The sequence below is a fragment of the Oncorhynchus keta genome, chromosome 22 (genome assembly GCF_023373465.1).
Source record: "Oncorhynchus keta strain PuntledgeMale-10-30-2019 chromosome 22, Oket_V2, whole genome shotgun sequence".
Taxonomy (NCBI): domain Eukaryota; kingdom Metazoa; phylum Chordata; class Actinopteri; order Salmoniformes; family Salmonidae; genus Oncorhynchus; species Oncorhynchus keta.
The window spans coordinates 56,104,439-56,121,412 of record NC_068442.1 but is presented as its reverse complement, the minus strand read 5'-3'; the positions used below and the strand labels follow the sequence as shown (position 1 = coordinate 56,121,412).

The following is a 16,974-nucleotide window of genomic DNA, read 5'->3' as shown; positions in this document are numbered from 1 at the left end:
CCTTGTAGAGGTGGATATTCAAGTTCAGATAGTGGTGGGCCAAGGGACTGCTGCCAGGGGGATATTCAAGTCCAGGGTGGAGTGGTGGGCCAGGTAGGGACTGCTGCCTTGTAGAGGGGGATATTCAAGTCCAGTGGTGGGCCAGGTAGGGACTGCTGCCTTGTAGAGGTGGATATTCAACAGTCCAGGTAGGGACTGCTGGTAGGGGATATTCAAGTCCAGGTAGGGACTGCTGCCTTGTAGAGGGGGATATTCAAGTCCAGGGTGGAGTGGTGGGCCAGGTAGGGACTGCTGCCTTGTAGAGGTGGATATTCAAGTTCAGAGTGGAGTGGTGGGCCAGGTAGGGACTGCTGCCTTGTATAGGGGGATATTAAAGTCCAGGGTGGAGTGGTGGGCCAGGTAGGGACTGCTGCCTTGTAGAGGGGGATATTCAAGTCCAGGGTGGTGTGGTGGGCCAGGTAGGGACTGCTGCCTTGGAGGGGGATATTCAAGTCCAGGGTCAAGTGGTGGGCCAGGTAGGGACTGCTGCCTTGTAGAGGGGATATTCAAGTCCAGGGTGGAGTGGTAGGGACTGCTGCCTTGTAGAGGGGGATATTCAAGTCCAGGGTGGAGTGGTGGGCCAGGTAGGGACTGCTGCCTTGTAGAGGGGGATATTCAAGTCCAGGGTGGAGTGGTGGGCCAGGTAGGGACTGCTGCCTTGTAGAGGTGGATATTCAAGTCCAGGGTGGAGTGGTGGGCCAGGTAGGGACTGCTGCCTTGTAGAGGGGGATATTCAAGTCCAGAGTGGAGTGGTGGGCCAGGTAGGGACTGCCTAGAGGGGATATTCAAGTGTGGAGTGGTGGGCCTGCTGCCTTGTAGAGGGGGGATATTCAAGTCCAGAGTGGTGTTGTGGGCCAGGTTGGGACTGCTGCCAGAGGGGGATATCAAGTCCAGGGTGGGTGGTGGGCCAGGTAGGGACTGCTGCCTTGTAGAGGGGGATATTCAAGTCCAGAGTGGAGTGGTGGGCCAGGTAGGGACTGCTGCCTTGGGGGATATTCAAGTCCAGAGTGGTGTGGTGGGCCAGGTAGGGACTGCTGCCTTGTAGGGTGGATATTCAAGTCCAGAGTGGAGTGGTGGGCCAGGTAGGGACTGCTGCCTTGTAGAGGGGATATTCAAGTGTGGATGGGCCAGGTAGGGACTGCTGCCTTGTAAGGGGATATTCAAGTCCAGAGTGGTGTGGTGGGCCAGGTTGGGACTGCTGCCTTGTAGAGGGGGATATTCAAGCACCAGGGTGGAGTGGTGGGCCAGGTAGGGACTGCTTTAGGGGGATATTCAAGTCCAGAGTGGAGTGGTGGGCCAGGTAGGGACTGCTGCCTTGTAGAGGGGGATATTCAAGTCCAGAGTGGTGTGGTGGGCCAGGTAGGGACTGCTGCCTTGTAGAGGTTGGGAGTGGAGTGGTGGGCCAGGTAGGGACTGCTGCCTTGTAGAGGGGGGTCCAGGGTGGGTGGTGGGCCAGGTAGGGACTGCTGTGGGATATTCCCAGAGTGGAGTGGTGGGCCAGGTAGGGACTGCTGCCTTGTAGAGGTGGATATTCAAGTCCAGGGTGGAGTGGTGGGCCAGGTAGGGACTGCTGCCTTGTAGAGGTGGATATTCAAGTCCAGGGTGGAGTGGTGGGCCAGGTAGGGACTGCTGCCTTGTAGAGGGGGATATTCAAGTCCAGGGTGGAGTGGTGGGCCAGGTAGGGACTGCTGCCTTGTAGAGGTGGATATTCAAGTCCAGAGTGGAGTGGTGGGCCAGGTAGGGACTGCTGCCTTGTAGAGGGGGATATTCAAGTGTGGAGTGGTGGGCCAGGTAGGGACTGCTGCCTTGTAGAGGGGGATATTCAGGTCCAGAGTGGTGTGGTGGGCCAGGTTGGGACTGCTGCCTTGTAGAGGGGGATATCCAAGTCCAGGGTGGAGTGGTGGGCCAGGTAGGGACTGCTGCCTTGTAGAGGGGGATATTCAAGTCCAGAGTGGAGTGGTGGGCCAGGTAGGGACTGCTGCCTTGTAGAGGGGGATATTCAAGTCCAGAGTGGTGTGGTGGGCCAGGTAGGGACTGCTGCCTTGTAGAGGTGGATATTCAAGTCCAGAGTGGAGTGGTGGGCCAGGTAGGGACTGCTGCCTTGTAGAGGGGGATATTCAAGTGTGGAGTGGTGGGCCAGGTAGGGACTGCTGCCTTGTAGAGGGGGATATTCAAGTCCAGAGTGGTGTGGTGGGCCAGGTTGGGACTGCTGCCTTGTAGAGGGGGATATTCAAGTCCAGGGTGGAGTGGTGGGCCAGGTAGGGACTGCTGCCTTGTAGAGGGGGATATTCAAGTCCAGAGTGGAGTGGTGGGCCAGGTAGGGACTGCTGCCTTGTAGAGGGGGATATTCAAGTCCAGAGTGGTGTGGTGGGCCAGGTAGGGACTGCTGCCTTGTAGAGGGGGATATTCAAGTCCAGAGTGGAGTGGTGGGCCAGGTAGGGACTGCTGCCTTGTAGAGGGGGATATTCAAGTCCAGGGTGGAGTGGTGGGCCAGGTAGGGACTGCTGCCTTGTAGAGGGGGATATTCAAGTCCAGAGTGGAGTGGTGGGCCAGGTAGGGACTGCTGCCTTGTAGAGGGGGATATTCAAGTCCAGGGTGGAGTGGTGGGCCAGGTAGGGACTGCTGCCTTGTAGAGGTGGATATTCAAGTCCAGGGTGGAGTGGTGGGCCAGGTAGGGACTGCTGCCTTGTAGAGGGGGATATTCAAGTCCAGGGTGGAGTGGTGGGCCAGGTAGGGACTGCTGCCTTGTAGAGGTGGATATTCAAGTCCAGGGTGGAGTGGTGGGCCAGGTAGGGACTGCTGCCTTGTAGAGGTGGATATTCAAGTCCAGAGTGGAGTGGTGGGCCAGGTAGGGACTGCTGCCTTGTAGAGGTGGATATTCAAGTCCAGGGTGGAGTGGTGGGCCAGGTAGGGACTGCTGCCTTGTAGAGGTGGATATTCAAGTCCAGGGTGGAGTGGTGGGCCAGGTAGACATTAGGTTTTGAGGCACAGTCCTGGGAAATGCTTGCATTCACCCACTGTATGGTGGCAAGGTGAATGCCCTTTTGTGGTAGCAGGGTGGAGATAACCACTTGTGCATTGGGGAAAGTGGAAGAGGCTTTTTCAATCACTCCTGTGAGTGCTGTGGCCACACTTTCCTGCTGGGTCCTCAGGTTGTTTGTGCCTGTGTGAATTATAATGTGGCTGGGTGACACTAGTCTGTCCTCCAACAGCTTCAGGACATGCCTAGTATTTGGGCACCAGAGTTTAGCATTCCAGGTGGCTACCTCATGAAACTGGTGAGAGAATGCCAAGAGTATGCAAAGCTGTCATCAAGGCAAAGGGTGGCTACTTTGAAGAACCTGCCAACCAGGACCTCTATACCAGGCGGTATCAGAGGAAGGACATACAAATTCAGACTCCAGCCACCCTAGTCATAGATTAATCTCTCTGCTACCGCATGGCAAGCGGTACGGGGGTGCCAAGTCTAGGTCCATTTGGCTTCTAAACAACTTCTACCCCCAAGCCATAAGACTCCTGAACAGCTATTGAATGGATAAATGGTACATGGTTGGCTGTTGATTGGATAAATGGTACATGGTTGGCTGTTGATTGGATAAATGGTACATGGTTGGCTGTTGATTGGATAAATGGTACATGGTTGGCTGTTGAATGGATAAATGGTACATGGTTGGCTGTTGATTGGATAAATGGTACATGGTTGGCTGTTGATTGGATAAATGGTACATGGTTGGCTGTTGAATGGATACATGGTACATGGTTGGCTGTTGATTGGATAAATGGTACATGGTTGGCTGTTGAATGGATACATGGTACATGGTTGGCTGTTGAATGGATAAATGGTACATGGTTGGCTGTTGAATGGATAAATGGTACATGGTTGGCTGTTGATTGGATAAATGGTACATGGTTGGCTGTTGAATGGATAAATGGTACATGGTTGGCTGTTGAATGGATAAATGGTACATGGTTGGCTGTTGAATGGATAAATGGTACATGGTTGGCTGTTGAATGGATAAATGGTACATGGTTGGCTGTTGATTGGATAAATGGTACATGGTTGGCTGTTGAATGGATAAATGGTACATGGTTGGCTGTTGAATGGATACATGGTACATGGTTGGCTGTTGAATGGATACATGGTACATGGTTGGCTGTTGAATGGATAAATGGTACATGGTTGGCTGTTGAATGGATAAATGGTACATGGTTGGCTGTTGAATGGATAAATGGTACATGGTTGGCTGTTGAATGGATACATGGTACATGGTTGGCTGTTGATTGGATACATGGTACATGGTTGGCTGTTGAATGGATAAATGGTTGGCTGTTGAATGGATACATGGTACATGGTTGGCTGTTGAATGGATAAATGGTACATGGTTGGCTGTTGAATGGATAAATGGTACATGGTTGGCTGTTGAATGGATAAATGGTACATGGTTGGCTGTTGAATGGATAAATGGTACATGGTTGGCTGTTGAATGGATAAATGGTACATGGTTGGCTGTTGAATGGATACATGGTACATGGTTGGCTGTTGAATGGATAAATGGTACATGGTTGGCTGTTGAATGGATAAATGGTACATGGTTGGCTGTTGAATGGATAAATGGTACATGGTTGGCTGTTGAATGGATACATGGTACATGGTTGGCTGTTGAGATACATGGTACATGGTTGGCAGTTGAATGGATAAATTATGGTTGGCTGTTGAATGGATACATGGTACATGGTTGGCTGTTGAATGGATACATGGTACATGGTTGGCTGTTGAATGGATAAATGGTACATGGTTGGCTGTTGAATGGATACATGGTACATGGTTGGCTGTTGATTGGATAAATGGTACATGGTTGGCTGTTGATTGGATAAATGGTAGTAGCCTGATAATAAACCAGTCAGAAAAAGAGACATGTCCAGCAATATGATTATGATTTAGACCAGGGGGTCGTCAAACTCTTATGCCCAGGGACCCCCTCACAGGAAAACCAGGGAAACCCTCACAGGAAAACCAGGGACCCCCATCATACATTAGCAAAAAAAAAAGGCCTACGTTTTAATGTTTTCATTAGGCTACTGCTCCACTCGGGAGGCCTCAGGCCTACGTTTTAATGTTTTCATTAGGCCACTGCTCCACTCGGGAGGCCTCAGGCCTACGTTTGAATGTTTTCATTAGGCCACTGCTCCACTCGGGAGGCCTCAGGCCTACGTTTGAATGTTTTCATTAGGCCACTGCTCCACTCGGGAGGCCTCAGGCCTACGTTTTAATGTTTTCATTAGGCCACTGCTCCACTCGGGAGGCCTCAGGCCTACGTTGGAATGTTTTCATTAGGCCACTGCTCCACTCGGGAGGCCTCAGGCCTACGTTGGAATGTTTTCATTAGGCTACTGCTCCACTCGGGAGGCCTCAGGCCTACGTTTTAATGTTTTCATTAGGCCACTGCTCCACTCGGGAGGCCTCAGGCCTACGTTTTAATGTTTTCATTAGGCCACTGCTCCACTCGGGAGGCCTCAGGCCTACGTTTTAATGTTTTCATTAGGCCACTGCTCCACTCGGGAGGCCTCAGGCCTACGTTTTAATGTTTTCATTAGGCCACTGCTCCACTCGGGAGGCCTCAGGCCTACGTTTTAATGTTTTCATTAGGCCACTGCTCCACTCGGGAGGCCTCAGGTAGACGTTTGAATGTTTTCATTAGGCCACTGCTCCACTCGGGAGGCCTCAGGCCTACGTTTGAATGTTTTCATTAGGCCACTGCTCCACTCGGGAGGCCTCAGGCCTACGTTTTAATGTTTTCATTAGGCCACTGCTCCACTCGGGAGGCCTCAGGCCTACGTTTTAATGCTTTCATTAGGCCACTGCTCCACTCGGGAGGCCTCAGGCCTACGTTTTAATGCTTCTATTAATTAGCCTACCATTATTATACTCCAATACAGTTCATCAACCGCTGGAAGTTGCAAACACACTATCCTGTCAAATTCAAAATGGAGAAATAACAAACTTTGGTGTTGAATGAGGCCCCAGGGAGGTTCATACTGGTACTGCATACCTTCAACACTGATGTCCCCCCGAAGACCTCGTCAAAAGATTATGTTTTAAATGCAACAGCTGTTGATATTTGTAATGGTTTTCTAGGAGCAACGGGTGTAGAGGACCGTCTACAAGATGGTGTCCCAGAGACCATTGCGTCGCTGCGGAAGGCAGGGCTCCAGATCTGGGTTCTGACGGGGGACAAACAGGAGACAGCCATCAACATCGCCTATGCTTGCAAGCTGCTGGAACCGGACGACGAGATCATCACACTCAACGCCGACTCTCAGGTGAGATCATCACACTCAACACTGACTCTCAGGTGAGATCATCACACTCAACACTGACTCTCAGGTGAGATCATCACACTCAACACTGACTCTCAGGTGAGATCATCACACTCAACACTGACTCTCAGGTGAGATCATCACACTCAACACTGACTCTCAGGTGAGATCATCACACTCAACACTGACTCTCAGGTGAGATCATCACACTCAACACTGACTCTCAGGTGAGATCATCACACTCAACACTGACTCTCAGGTGAGATCATCACACTCAACACTGACTCTCAGGTGACATCATCACACTCAACGCCAGACATCATTTACAAATGAAGCATGTGTGTTTAGTGAGTCCTCCAGATCAGAGGCAGTAGGGATGACCACTGACTCTCAGGTGAGATCCTCACACTCAACACTAGGGATGACCAGGGATGATCTGTTCACACTCAACAGTGACTCTCAGGTCAGAGGCAGTGGGGATGACCAGGGATGTTCTCTGGTGAGATCCTCACAGATCAGAGGCAGTAGGGATGACCTCTCAGTTTAGTGAGTCCTCCAGATCAGAGGCACTGACTGACTCAGGGATGTTCTCTGTTTAGTGAGTCCTCAGGTGAGATCAGTCATGACCAGGGATGTTCTCTGTTTAGTGAGATCCTCCAGATCAGACACTAGGGACTCTCAGGATGACTCAGTGAGTCCTCCAGATCAGACATCAGGGATGACCAGGGATGATCTCTGTTTAGTGAGTCCTCCAGATCAGAGGCAGTGGGGATGACCAGGGATGTTCTCTGTTTAGTGAGTCCTCCAGATCAGAGGCAGTAGGGATGACCAGGGATGTTCTCTGTTTAGTGAGTCCTCTAGATCAGAGGCAGTAGGGATGACCAGGGATGTTCTCTGTTTAGTGAGTCCTCCAGATCAGAGGCAGTAGTGATGACCAGGGATGTTCTCTGTTTAGTGAGTCCTCCAGATCAGAGGCAGTAGGGATGACCAGGGATGTTCTCTGTTTAGTGAGTCCTCCAGATCAGAGGCAGTAGGGATGACCAGGGATGTTCTCTGTTTGTGAGTCCTCCAGATCAGAGGCAGTAGGGATGACCAGGGATGTTCTCTGTTTAGTGAGTCCTCCAGATCAGAGGCAGTAGGGATGACCAGGGATGGTCTCTGTTTAGTGAGTCCTCCAGATCAGAGGCAGTAGGGATGACCAGGGATGTACATGTTTAGTGAGTCCTCCAGATCAGAGACAGTAGGGATGACCGGGGATGTTCTCTGGTTAGTGAGTTCCAGATCAGAGGCAGTAGAGTGACCAGGGATGTTCTCTGTTTAGTGAGTCCTCCAGATCAGGACAGTAGGGATGACCGGGATGTTCTCTGTTCAGTGAGTCCTCCAGATCAGAGGTTGATTGGTAGGGATGACCAGGGATGTTCTCTGTTTAGTGAGTCCTCCAGATCAGAGGCAGTAGGGATGACCAGGGATGTTCTCTGTTTAGTGAGTCCTCCAGATCAGAGGCAGTAGGGATGACCAGGGATGTTCTCTGTTTAGTGAGTTCCAGATCAGAGATGTTGATGACCGGGATGTTCTCTGATTTGATGAGTCAGATCAGGGCAGTAGAGATGTTGATGGTCTCTGTTTAGTGAGTCCTCCATATTGATGGCAGTAAGGATGACCAGGGATGGTCTCTGTTTAGTGAGTCCTCCAGATCAGAGGCAGTAAGGATGACCAGGGATGGTCTCTGTTTAGTGAGTCCTCCAGATCAGATCAGTTAATGGTTACATGGTTAGGAGATGTTATTGGTCACGTGGTTAGCAGATGTTATTGGTCACATGGTTAGCAGATGTTATTGGTCACATGGTAAGCAGATGTTGATGGTCACGTGGTTAGCAGATGTTGATGGTCACGTGGTTAGCAGATGTTGATGGTCACGTGGTTAGCAGATGTTATTGGTCACATGGTTAGCAGATGTTAATGGTCACGTGGTTAGCAGATGTTATGGTCACGTGGTTAACAATTTGATGGTCACGTGGTTAGCAGATGTTGATGGAATGAGAATATGTACATATAAATTGATGGTCAGCGTGGTTAGCAGATGTTGATGGTCATAGATGGTATAAGATGTTGATGGTCAGTGGTTAGCAGATGCCCCCTTGATGGTCACGTTTTGCCAGATTTGATGGCTTCAAACATAAAGATATAAAACTGTTTTTGGTGAAGAATCGACAACAAGATGTTGACAATCACGTGGTTAGACATTTGTTGATATTTCAAACTTTTTAACAAATCAAAAACTGATGGTCACTGTACAGATGTTGATGGTAAACATTATTAAAGTGGCATTATTTGACTGTGATCCATTTATTAAAGTGGCCAGTGATTGATGGTCACGTGGTTAGGCAGCATCCTCTCTGAGTTAGTGATGGCTGTTTAACTGGAAACTGGCTCTCAGTTGTGCGTCTGTAAAGTTTGTCAGGGTTTTGGGTGAGCAGATGTTGATGGTCAGCCATATTTCTTCAGCCTCCTGAGTTTGAAGGTCACGCTGGTTAAGATCATGGTCAAATCAAATCAAATGTTAATTGTCACATCACATGGTTAGCAGATGTTAAATGCGAGGTAGCGAAATGCTTGTGCTTCTAGTTCTGACAGTGCAGTAATATTTAACAAATAATCTAACTAACAATTCCAAAACTACTGTCTTATACAAATCTAAAGGGATGGAATAAGAATATGTACATATAAATATATGAATGAGTGATGGTACAGAGCAGCATACAGTAGATGGTGCAGTAGATGGTATAAAATATGAGATACAGTGTTAGACAAAGTAAACAAAGTGGCATAGTTAAAGTGGCTTTGATACATCAGGCTTCAAACATAAAGATATAAAACTGTATTTTTTGTAGAGTAAGAATATAACATATGGGACACAATCATGAAGTGAATAATTAGGGATATTTCAAACATTATAACAAATAGCATTGAAAAGTGGCACTGATGATGTAAGATTTAAACATTATTAAATCATTATTTCCCATTATTAAAATGGCAGTGAGTTGGTCAGTGTCAATGACAGTGTGTTGGCAGCATCCACTCACTGTTAGTGATGGCTGTTTAACAGTCTGATGGCCTTGAGATGGAAGCTGTTTTTCAGTCTCTCGGTCCCAGCTTTGATGCACCTGTACTGACCTCGCCTTCTGGATGATAGCGGGGTGAACAGGCAGTGGTTCGGGTGGTTGATGTCCTTGATGATCTTTATGGCCTTCCTGTAACAACGGGTGGTGTAGGTGTCCTGGAGGGCAGGTAGTTTGCTCCCGGTGATGCGTTGTGCAGTCCTCACTACCCTCTGCAGAGCCTTACGGTTGAGGGCGGAGCAGTTGCCGTACCAGGCGGTGATACAGCCCGACAGAAAGCTCTCAGTTGTGCGTCTGTAAAAGTTTGTCAGGGTTTTGGGTGACAAGCCATATTTCTTCAGCCTCCTGAGTTTGAAGAGGCGCTGTTGCTTAACGTTGAGGAACTTAAAACTTTGTCTGTGGACCTGTTGGGGCGGTATGCAAACTGAAGTGGGTCCACGGTGGCCGGTAAGGTGGAGGTGAAATGGTCCTTGACTAGTCTCTCAAAGCACTTCATGATGACTGAAGTGAGTGCTACGGGGCGATAGTCATTTAGTTCAGTTATCTTTGCCTTCAGGAACAATGGTGGCCATCTTGAAGCATGTGGGGACAGCAGACTGGGATAAGTAATGATGGACTGTCATTTCTCTTTGCTTATTTGAGCTGTTTTTGCCATTATATGGACTTAGCTTTATTTTGTAAAATACCGTCTTCTGTATACCCCCCCTACCTTGTCACAACATAACTGATTGGCTCAAACACATCAAGAAGGAAATGCATTTCACAAATTAACTTTTAATTAACTTCTCTGCCGGTCTCTCTCTCCCTCTCTACCGGTCTCTCTCTCCCTCTCTGCCTGTCTCTCTCTCCCTCTCTACCGGTCTCTCTCTCCCTCTCTGCCTGTCTCTCTCTCCCCCTCTGCCGGTCTCTCTGACCCTATGCCTGTCTCTCTCCCTGTCTGTCTCTCTCTGACCCTATGCCTGTCTCTCTCCCTGTCTGTCTCTCTCTCTCCCTCTCTGCCGGTCTCTCTCTCCCTCTCTGCCGGACTCTCTCTCCCTCTCTGCTGGTCTCTCTCTCCCTCTCTGCTGGTCTCTCTCTCCCTCTCTGCCTGTCTCTCTCCCTGTCTGTCTCTCTCTGACCCTATGCCTGTCTCTCTCCCTCTCTGCCGGTCTCTCTCTCCCTCTCTGCCGGACTCTCTCTCCCTCTCTGCTGGTCTCTCTCTCCCTCTCTGCTGGTCTCTCTCTCCCTCTCTGCTGGTCTCTCTCTCCCTCTCTGCCTGTCTCTCTCCCTGTCTCTCCCTGACCCTCTGCCTGTCTCTCTCCCTGTCTGTCTCTCTCTCTGCCTCTGCCGGTCTCTCTCTCCCTCTCTCTCCTCTCCCTGTCGGTCTCTCTCTCCCTCTCTGCCGGACTCTCTCTCTCTCTGCTGGTCTCTCTCTCTCCCTCTCTGCCGGTCTCTCTCTCCCCTCTGCCGGTCTCTCTGACCCTCTGCCTGTCTCTCTCTGTCTGTCTCTCTCTGACCCTATGCCTGTCTCTCTCCCTGTCTGTCTCTCTCCCTCTCTGCCGGTCTCTCTCTCCCTCTCTGCCGGTCTCTCTCTCCCTCTCTGCCGGTCTCTCTCTCCCTCTCTGCCGGTCTCTCTCTCCCTCTCTGCTGGTCTCTCTCTTCCTCTCTGCTGGTCTCTCTCTCCCTCTCTGTCGTCTCTCTCTCTCCCTCTCTGCCTGTCTCTCTCTCGCTCTCTGCCGGTCTCTCTCTCCCTCTCTGCCGGTCTCTCTCTCCCTCTCTGCCGGTCTCTCTCTCCCTCTCTGCTGGCCTCTCTCTCCCTCTCTGCCTGTCTCTCTCTCCCTCTCTGCCTGTCTCTCTCTCTCTCCCTCTCTGCCGGTCTCTCTCTCCCTCTCTGCCTGTCGGTCTCTCTAACAGGAGGCGATGGCAGTCCTTCTAGAGGAGAGTCTACACTACATCCAGGCTAAGTTCCTGTCCTCGGATCCTTCCAGATCCTTTCAGAAAGACTACGCTCCAGCCTACTCCTTCCCCCCTCCTCCTCCCTCCCCCTCCTCCTCCCAGACCCAGTCCTTCCTGGTGCACCGGCTGGGTTTGGTGATTGACGGGCGGACGCTGGCCTACGCGCTGGACAGCAGCCTAGATGAGAAGTTCCTGGCGGTGGCGAGGAGCTGTCGGTCAGTCCTCTGCTGTCGCTCCACACCGCTGCAGAAGAGTATGGTGGTTAAACTGGTCCGGAACAAACTGAAGGTCATGACACTGGCCATAGGTATGTACCAGTCTACTTCCTCAACTCTGGCCATAGGTATGTACCAGTCTAGTTCCTCAACTCTGGCCATAGGTATGTACCAGTCCTGTTCCTCAACTCTGGACATAGTTATGTACCAGTCTAGTTCAACAAAGTTTAAAAATATATATATATATATTGAGTCTTTTAACGGTTACAGAGACACACCTACTCATTCCAGGGTTTTTCTGTATTTGTACTATTTTCTACATTGTAGAATAGTAGTGAAGACATCAACACTATGTAATAACACAAATGGAATCATGTAGTAACCAGAAAAGTGTTGAACAAATCAAGATATATTTTATATTCTTCAAAGTAGCCACCATTTGCCTTGATAACAGCTTTTCACACTCTTGGCATTCTCTCAATTCTCTCAAATTCTTACACAGCTATATAAGTCATACTTCACATACACAGCTATATAAGTCATACTTCACATACACAGCTATATAAGTCATACTTCACCCACCACATATGTAATAGTCATTCACACCACACAGCATATAAGTCATACTTCACATACACAGCTATATAAGTCATACTTCACATACACAGCTATATAAGTCATACTTCACCCACCACATACACAACTATATAAGTCATACTTCACATACACAGCTATATAAGTCATACTTCAGCCACCACATTCACACTCAGCGATAAGTCATACTTCACCCACCACATTCACACTCAGCGATAAGTCATACTTCACCCACCACATTAACACTCAGCTGTTTGTAAGTACAGGAACCTTTGTGGGAACTGTTTCCTCTGTGAAGTTGTCGTGTATTAGAGCTGACCATGGAAACTGGGGCTTACTGAGGTCTTCCCCTGTTTACTGACTGTTACTGAGATCTTCCCCTGTTTACTGACTGTTACTGAGATCTTCCCCTGTTTACTGACTGTTACTGAGGTCTTCCCCTGTTTACTGACTGTTACTGAGATCTTCCCCTGTTTACTGACTGTTACTGAGATCTTCCCCTGTTTACTGACTGTTACTGAGGTCTTCCCCTGTTTACTGACTGTTACACTGGTCTTCACCCACCACCCCTGTTTTTACAGGAACCTGACTGTTGTCGTGTATTAGAGCTGACTGAAACTGGGGCTTACTGAGGTCTTCCCTGTTTACTGACTGTTACTGAGATCTTCCCCTGTTTACTGACTGTCTTGTTTTACTGCTGGTCTTCCCCTGTTTACTGTTTACTGACTGTCTTCCCCTGTTTACTGACTGCTGGTCTTCCCCTGTTTACTGACTGTTTGAGATCTTGTTTACTGACTGTTACTGAGGTCTTCCCCTGTTTACTGACTGTTACTGAGATCTTCCCCTGTTTACTGACTGTTATTACTGCTGGTCTTCCCCTGTTTACTGACTGTTACTGAGATCTTCCCCTGTTTACTGACTGTTGTTACTGCTGGTCTTCCCCTGTTTACTGACTGTTACTGCTGGTCTTCCCCTGTTTACTGACTATTACTGAGGTCTTCCCCTGTTTACTGACTGTTACTGAGATCTTCCCCTGTTTACTGACTGTTACTGCTGGTCTTCCCCTGTTTACTGACTGTTACTGGTGGTGGGGTCTTCCCTTGTTTTGCTGTTTTAGCACCAAGGTGGAGTACAGAGGACAAGGGGTTGGGAGCTACTAGCTCCTCTTACTGAGTGTGTCTCTCTCTCCCTCCCTCCTCCCATCCCCCTTCCCTCCCTCCTCCCATCCCCCTTCCCTCCCTCCTCCCATCCCCCTTCCCCCCCTCTCTCTCCCCTCTCTCCTCCCCCTCCTCTCTCTCCCCCCATCTCATTAATCTCAGGTGATGGGGCTAATGATGTCAGCATGATTCAGGTGGCTGATGTGGGCGTCGGCATCTCAGGACAGGAGGGCATGCAGGTAAAGAGAAACATGAGCTGGGCCTTAAAGGGGGGAGAGGACGGAGGGAGGGTGGAGAGTGGGAGGTGGAGACAGAAAGGATAGAATGATAGAGACAGTGAGAGCACGAGGAGGGGATGAGGAGTGGGAAAAGAGGGGGGAGCCGAGGGAGGAGGAGAGATGGGGAGACAAGGAGGAAGGGGGAGGATGGAGGAGGAGAACCACATGAGGGGAGAGGACAGAGAAGGAGATCCAGAGAGGAGGAGATCCACAGAGGAGGAGAGGACAGAGAGGAGGAGAACCAGAGAGGAGGAGAACCACAGAGAGGAGGAGATCCAGAGAGGAGGAGATCCAGAGAGGAGGAGATCCAGAGAGGAGGAGATCCAGAGAGGAGGAGAACCAGAGAGGAGGAGATTCAGAGAGGAGGAGAAACACAGAGGAGAGAGGACAGAGAGGAGGAGAACCGCAGAGGAGAGAGGACAGAGAGGAGGAGATTCAGAGAGGAGGAGAAACACAGAGAGGAGGAGATCCAGAGAGAAGGAGAAACACAGAGGAGAGAGGACAGAGAGGATGAGAACCAGAGAGGAGGAGATCCAGAGAGGAGGAGATCCAGAGAGGAGGAGAAACACAGAGGAGGAGATCCAGAGAGGAGGAGAAACACAGAGGAGAGAGGACAGAGAGGAGGAGAAACACAGAGGAGGAGATCCAGAGAGGAGGAGAAACACAGAGGAGAGAGGACAGAGAGGAGGAGAAACACAGAGGAGGAGATCCAGAGAGGAGGAGAAACACAGAGGAGGAGAACACAGAGAGGAGGAGATCCAGAGAGGAGGAGATCCAGAGAGGAGGAGATCCAGAGAGGAGGAGAACCAGAGAGGAGGAGATCCAGAGAGGAGGAGAAACACAGAGGAGAGAGGACAGAGAGGAGGAGATCCAGAGAGGAGGAGATCCAGAGAGGAGGAGAAACACAGAGGAGGAGATCCAGAGAGGAGGAGATCCAGAGAGGAGGAGATCCAGAGAGGAGGAGATCCAGACAGGAGGAGAAACACAGAGGAGAGAGGACAGAGAGGAGGAGAAACACAGAGGAGGAGATCCAGAGAGGAGGAGAAACACAGAGGAGAGAGGACAGAGAGGAGGAGAAACACAGAGGAGGAGATCCAGAGAGGAGGAGAAACACAGAGGAGAGAGGACAGAGAGGAGGAGAAACACAGAGGAGAGAGGACAGAGAGGAGGAGATTCAGAGAGGAGGAGATCCAGAGAGGAGGAGATCCAGAGAGGAGGAGATCCAGAGAGGAGGAGAAACACAGAGGAGGAGATCCAGAGAGGAGGAGATCCAGACAGGAGGAGAAACACAGAGGAGGAGAAACACAGAGGAAACGAGAGGATGGAGGAGGATAACCACAGAGGAGGTGATCCAGAGAGGAAGAGAGGAGTAGAGGAGGAGAACCACAGAGGAGGAGAACCACAGAGGAAGAGAGAGGACAGAGGAGGAGAACCACAGAGGAAGAGAGGAGTAGAGGAGGAGAACCACAGAGGAGGAGAACCACAGAGGAAGAGAGAGGACAGAGGAGGAGAACCACAGAGGAGGAGGAGGAGGAGTAGATAAGGAGAGAGGATGATAAAATATATAAAGGAATGAGGGATGAGGAAGGACCGGAGGAAGGACAGGAGGAAGGGAGGGAGAGGGGGAGGTGGAGACAGAAAGGAGAGAGGATGATAAAATATATAAAGGAATGAGGGATGAGGAAGGACAGGAGGAAGGGAGGGAGAGGGGGAGGTGGAGACAGAAAGGAGAGAGGATGATAAAATATATAAAGGAATGAGGGATGAGGAAGGACAGGAGGAAGGGAGGGAGAGGGGGAGGTGGAGACAGAAAGGAGAGAGGATGATAAAATATATAAAGGGATGAGGGATGAGGAAGGACAGGAGGAAGGGAGGGAGAGGGGGAGGTGGAGACAGAAAGGAGAGAGGATGATAAAATATATAAAGGAATGAGGGATGAGGAAGGACAGGAGGAAGGGAGGGAGAGGGGGAGGTGGAGACAGAAAGGAGAGAGGATGATAAAATATATAAAGGAATGAGGGCTGAGGAAGGACAGGAGGAAGGGAGGGAGAGGGGGAGGTGGAGACAGAAAGGAGAGAGGATGATAAAATATATAAAGGAATGAGGGATGAGGAAGGACAGGAGGAAGGGAGGGAACATGGTGGAACGGTTTTGACTTGAGGTTATTGTTTGTTAGAGGTGACAGATGGGTGGTGCCTTACCAGAGAAAATATAGATTTTTCCTTTTCGTTCGTGAGGGAATGAGTCCCATCTGGTCCTTGAAGTCTACACCAATACAAAGGACTCATGTACAAGTCAGGATGGAAATATACTTTTCATAAACCCTTAAAACATTGGAAATCACTTCAAAACAACTATTATTTTGCGTGGGTTGTATTAGCTACATAAATGATCACACACACATATAATAATATAACACAGTGAGTTCTGGTTCCTCCAGAAATGTCCCGTACCTCGGGCCTGAAAAGCGTCCAGCCCGGTAAAGGAGTTCAGGGAACTCAAGTGACCTTCGTCACGCAATGTTTGACCTTCGTCACGCAATGTTTGACCTTCGTCACGCAATGTTTGTCCGTTCATACAAGTGTAGCGTAAACCCAGTCTCAATCATACAATCAAAATGTCAAACTCTTTTACCACACAACCATAAAGTATCATATCTCAGTAGTCTTCAATTGCAACTGACCACAAATCAATACGGTATAAATCACACTCAAAACAAATTAAATACCGTATGCAAAAAAGTTGTAGTCAGTCGGCCAGTCAGACGATCCGATCCGCCAACAGATCTCCAGCGGAGGCCAATCAGCAGAGACCAACCGAGAAGTCCAAAGGAAGTGGATCCGATTCTGGTTAAACTTTAAGACAAGGCTACAAAACAGCACTTTCAAATACAACAAAACAAACGGAGTGAAGAAGCTTCGGAACTGAGGGTTGAAACACTTCCTCGTTCGCACCACCGTCACAAACCCCACTTTTTGTGCAGCTGATGCTGGCTATTTAATAGGGAATTAAAGGGGGAAGCGCCCGATCGGAAGGAGAAGCACTGAGACGGTTCAAGACACATTCAGGCCCGTCACAATGGATAGAAGGTGGTTTCTGTAGGAACAGAATAATCTTTCTCTCTACTATTATTCTGACATTTCACATTTGTAAAATGACGTGGTGATCCTAACGGACCTAAGACAGAGAATTTTTACTAGGATTAAATGTATTTGGCGATGGTGAATGTAAACTTCCGACTTCAACTGTATGGGAGGTTACCAAAATTGGATTTGTTTTCGAATTATTTGGGGGGGGGTCTGTGTAATCTGAGGGAAAT

The 16,974-nt window shown here is 49.4% G+C and overlaps 1 protein-coding gene across 1 annotated transcript in view; it reads left to right on the top strand.

Annotated features, from left to right (window-relative positions):
• The window catches only part of LOC118380653 (phospholipid-transporting ATPase VA-like), a 191,728-nt gene that overhangs the window by 146,012 nt on the left and 28,742 nt on the right, over nt 1–16,974 (top strand). Inside the window, 3 exon segments of the mRNA XM_052475753.1 lie at nt 6,176–6,360; nt 11,370–11,718; nt 13,540–13,616. Of these exon segments, the coding sequence (XP_052331713.1) occupies nt 6,176–6,360; nt 11,370–11,718; nt 13,540–13,616 (611 nt within the window).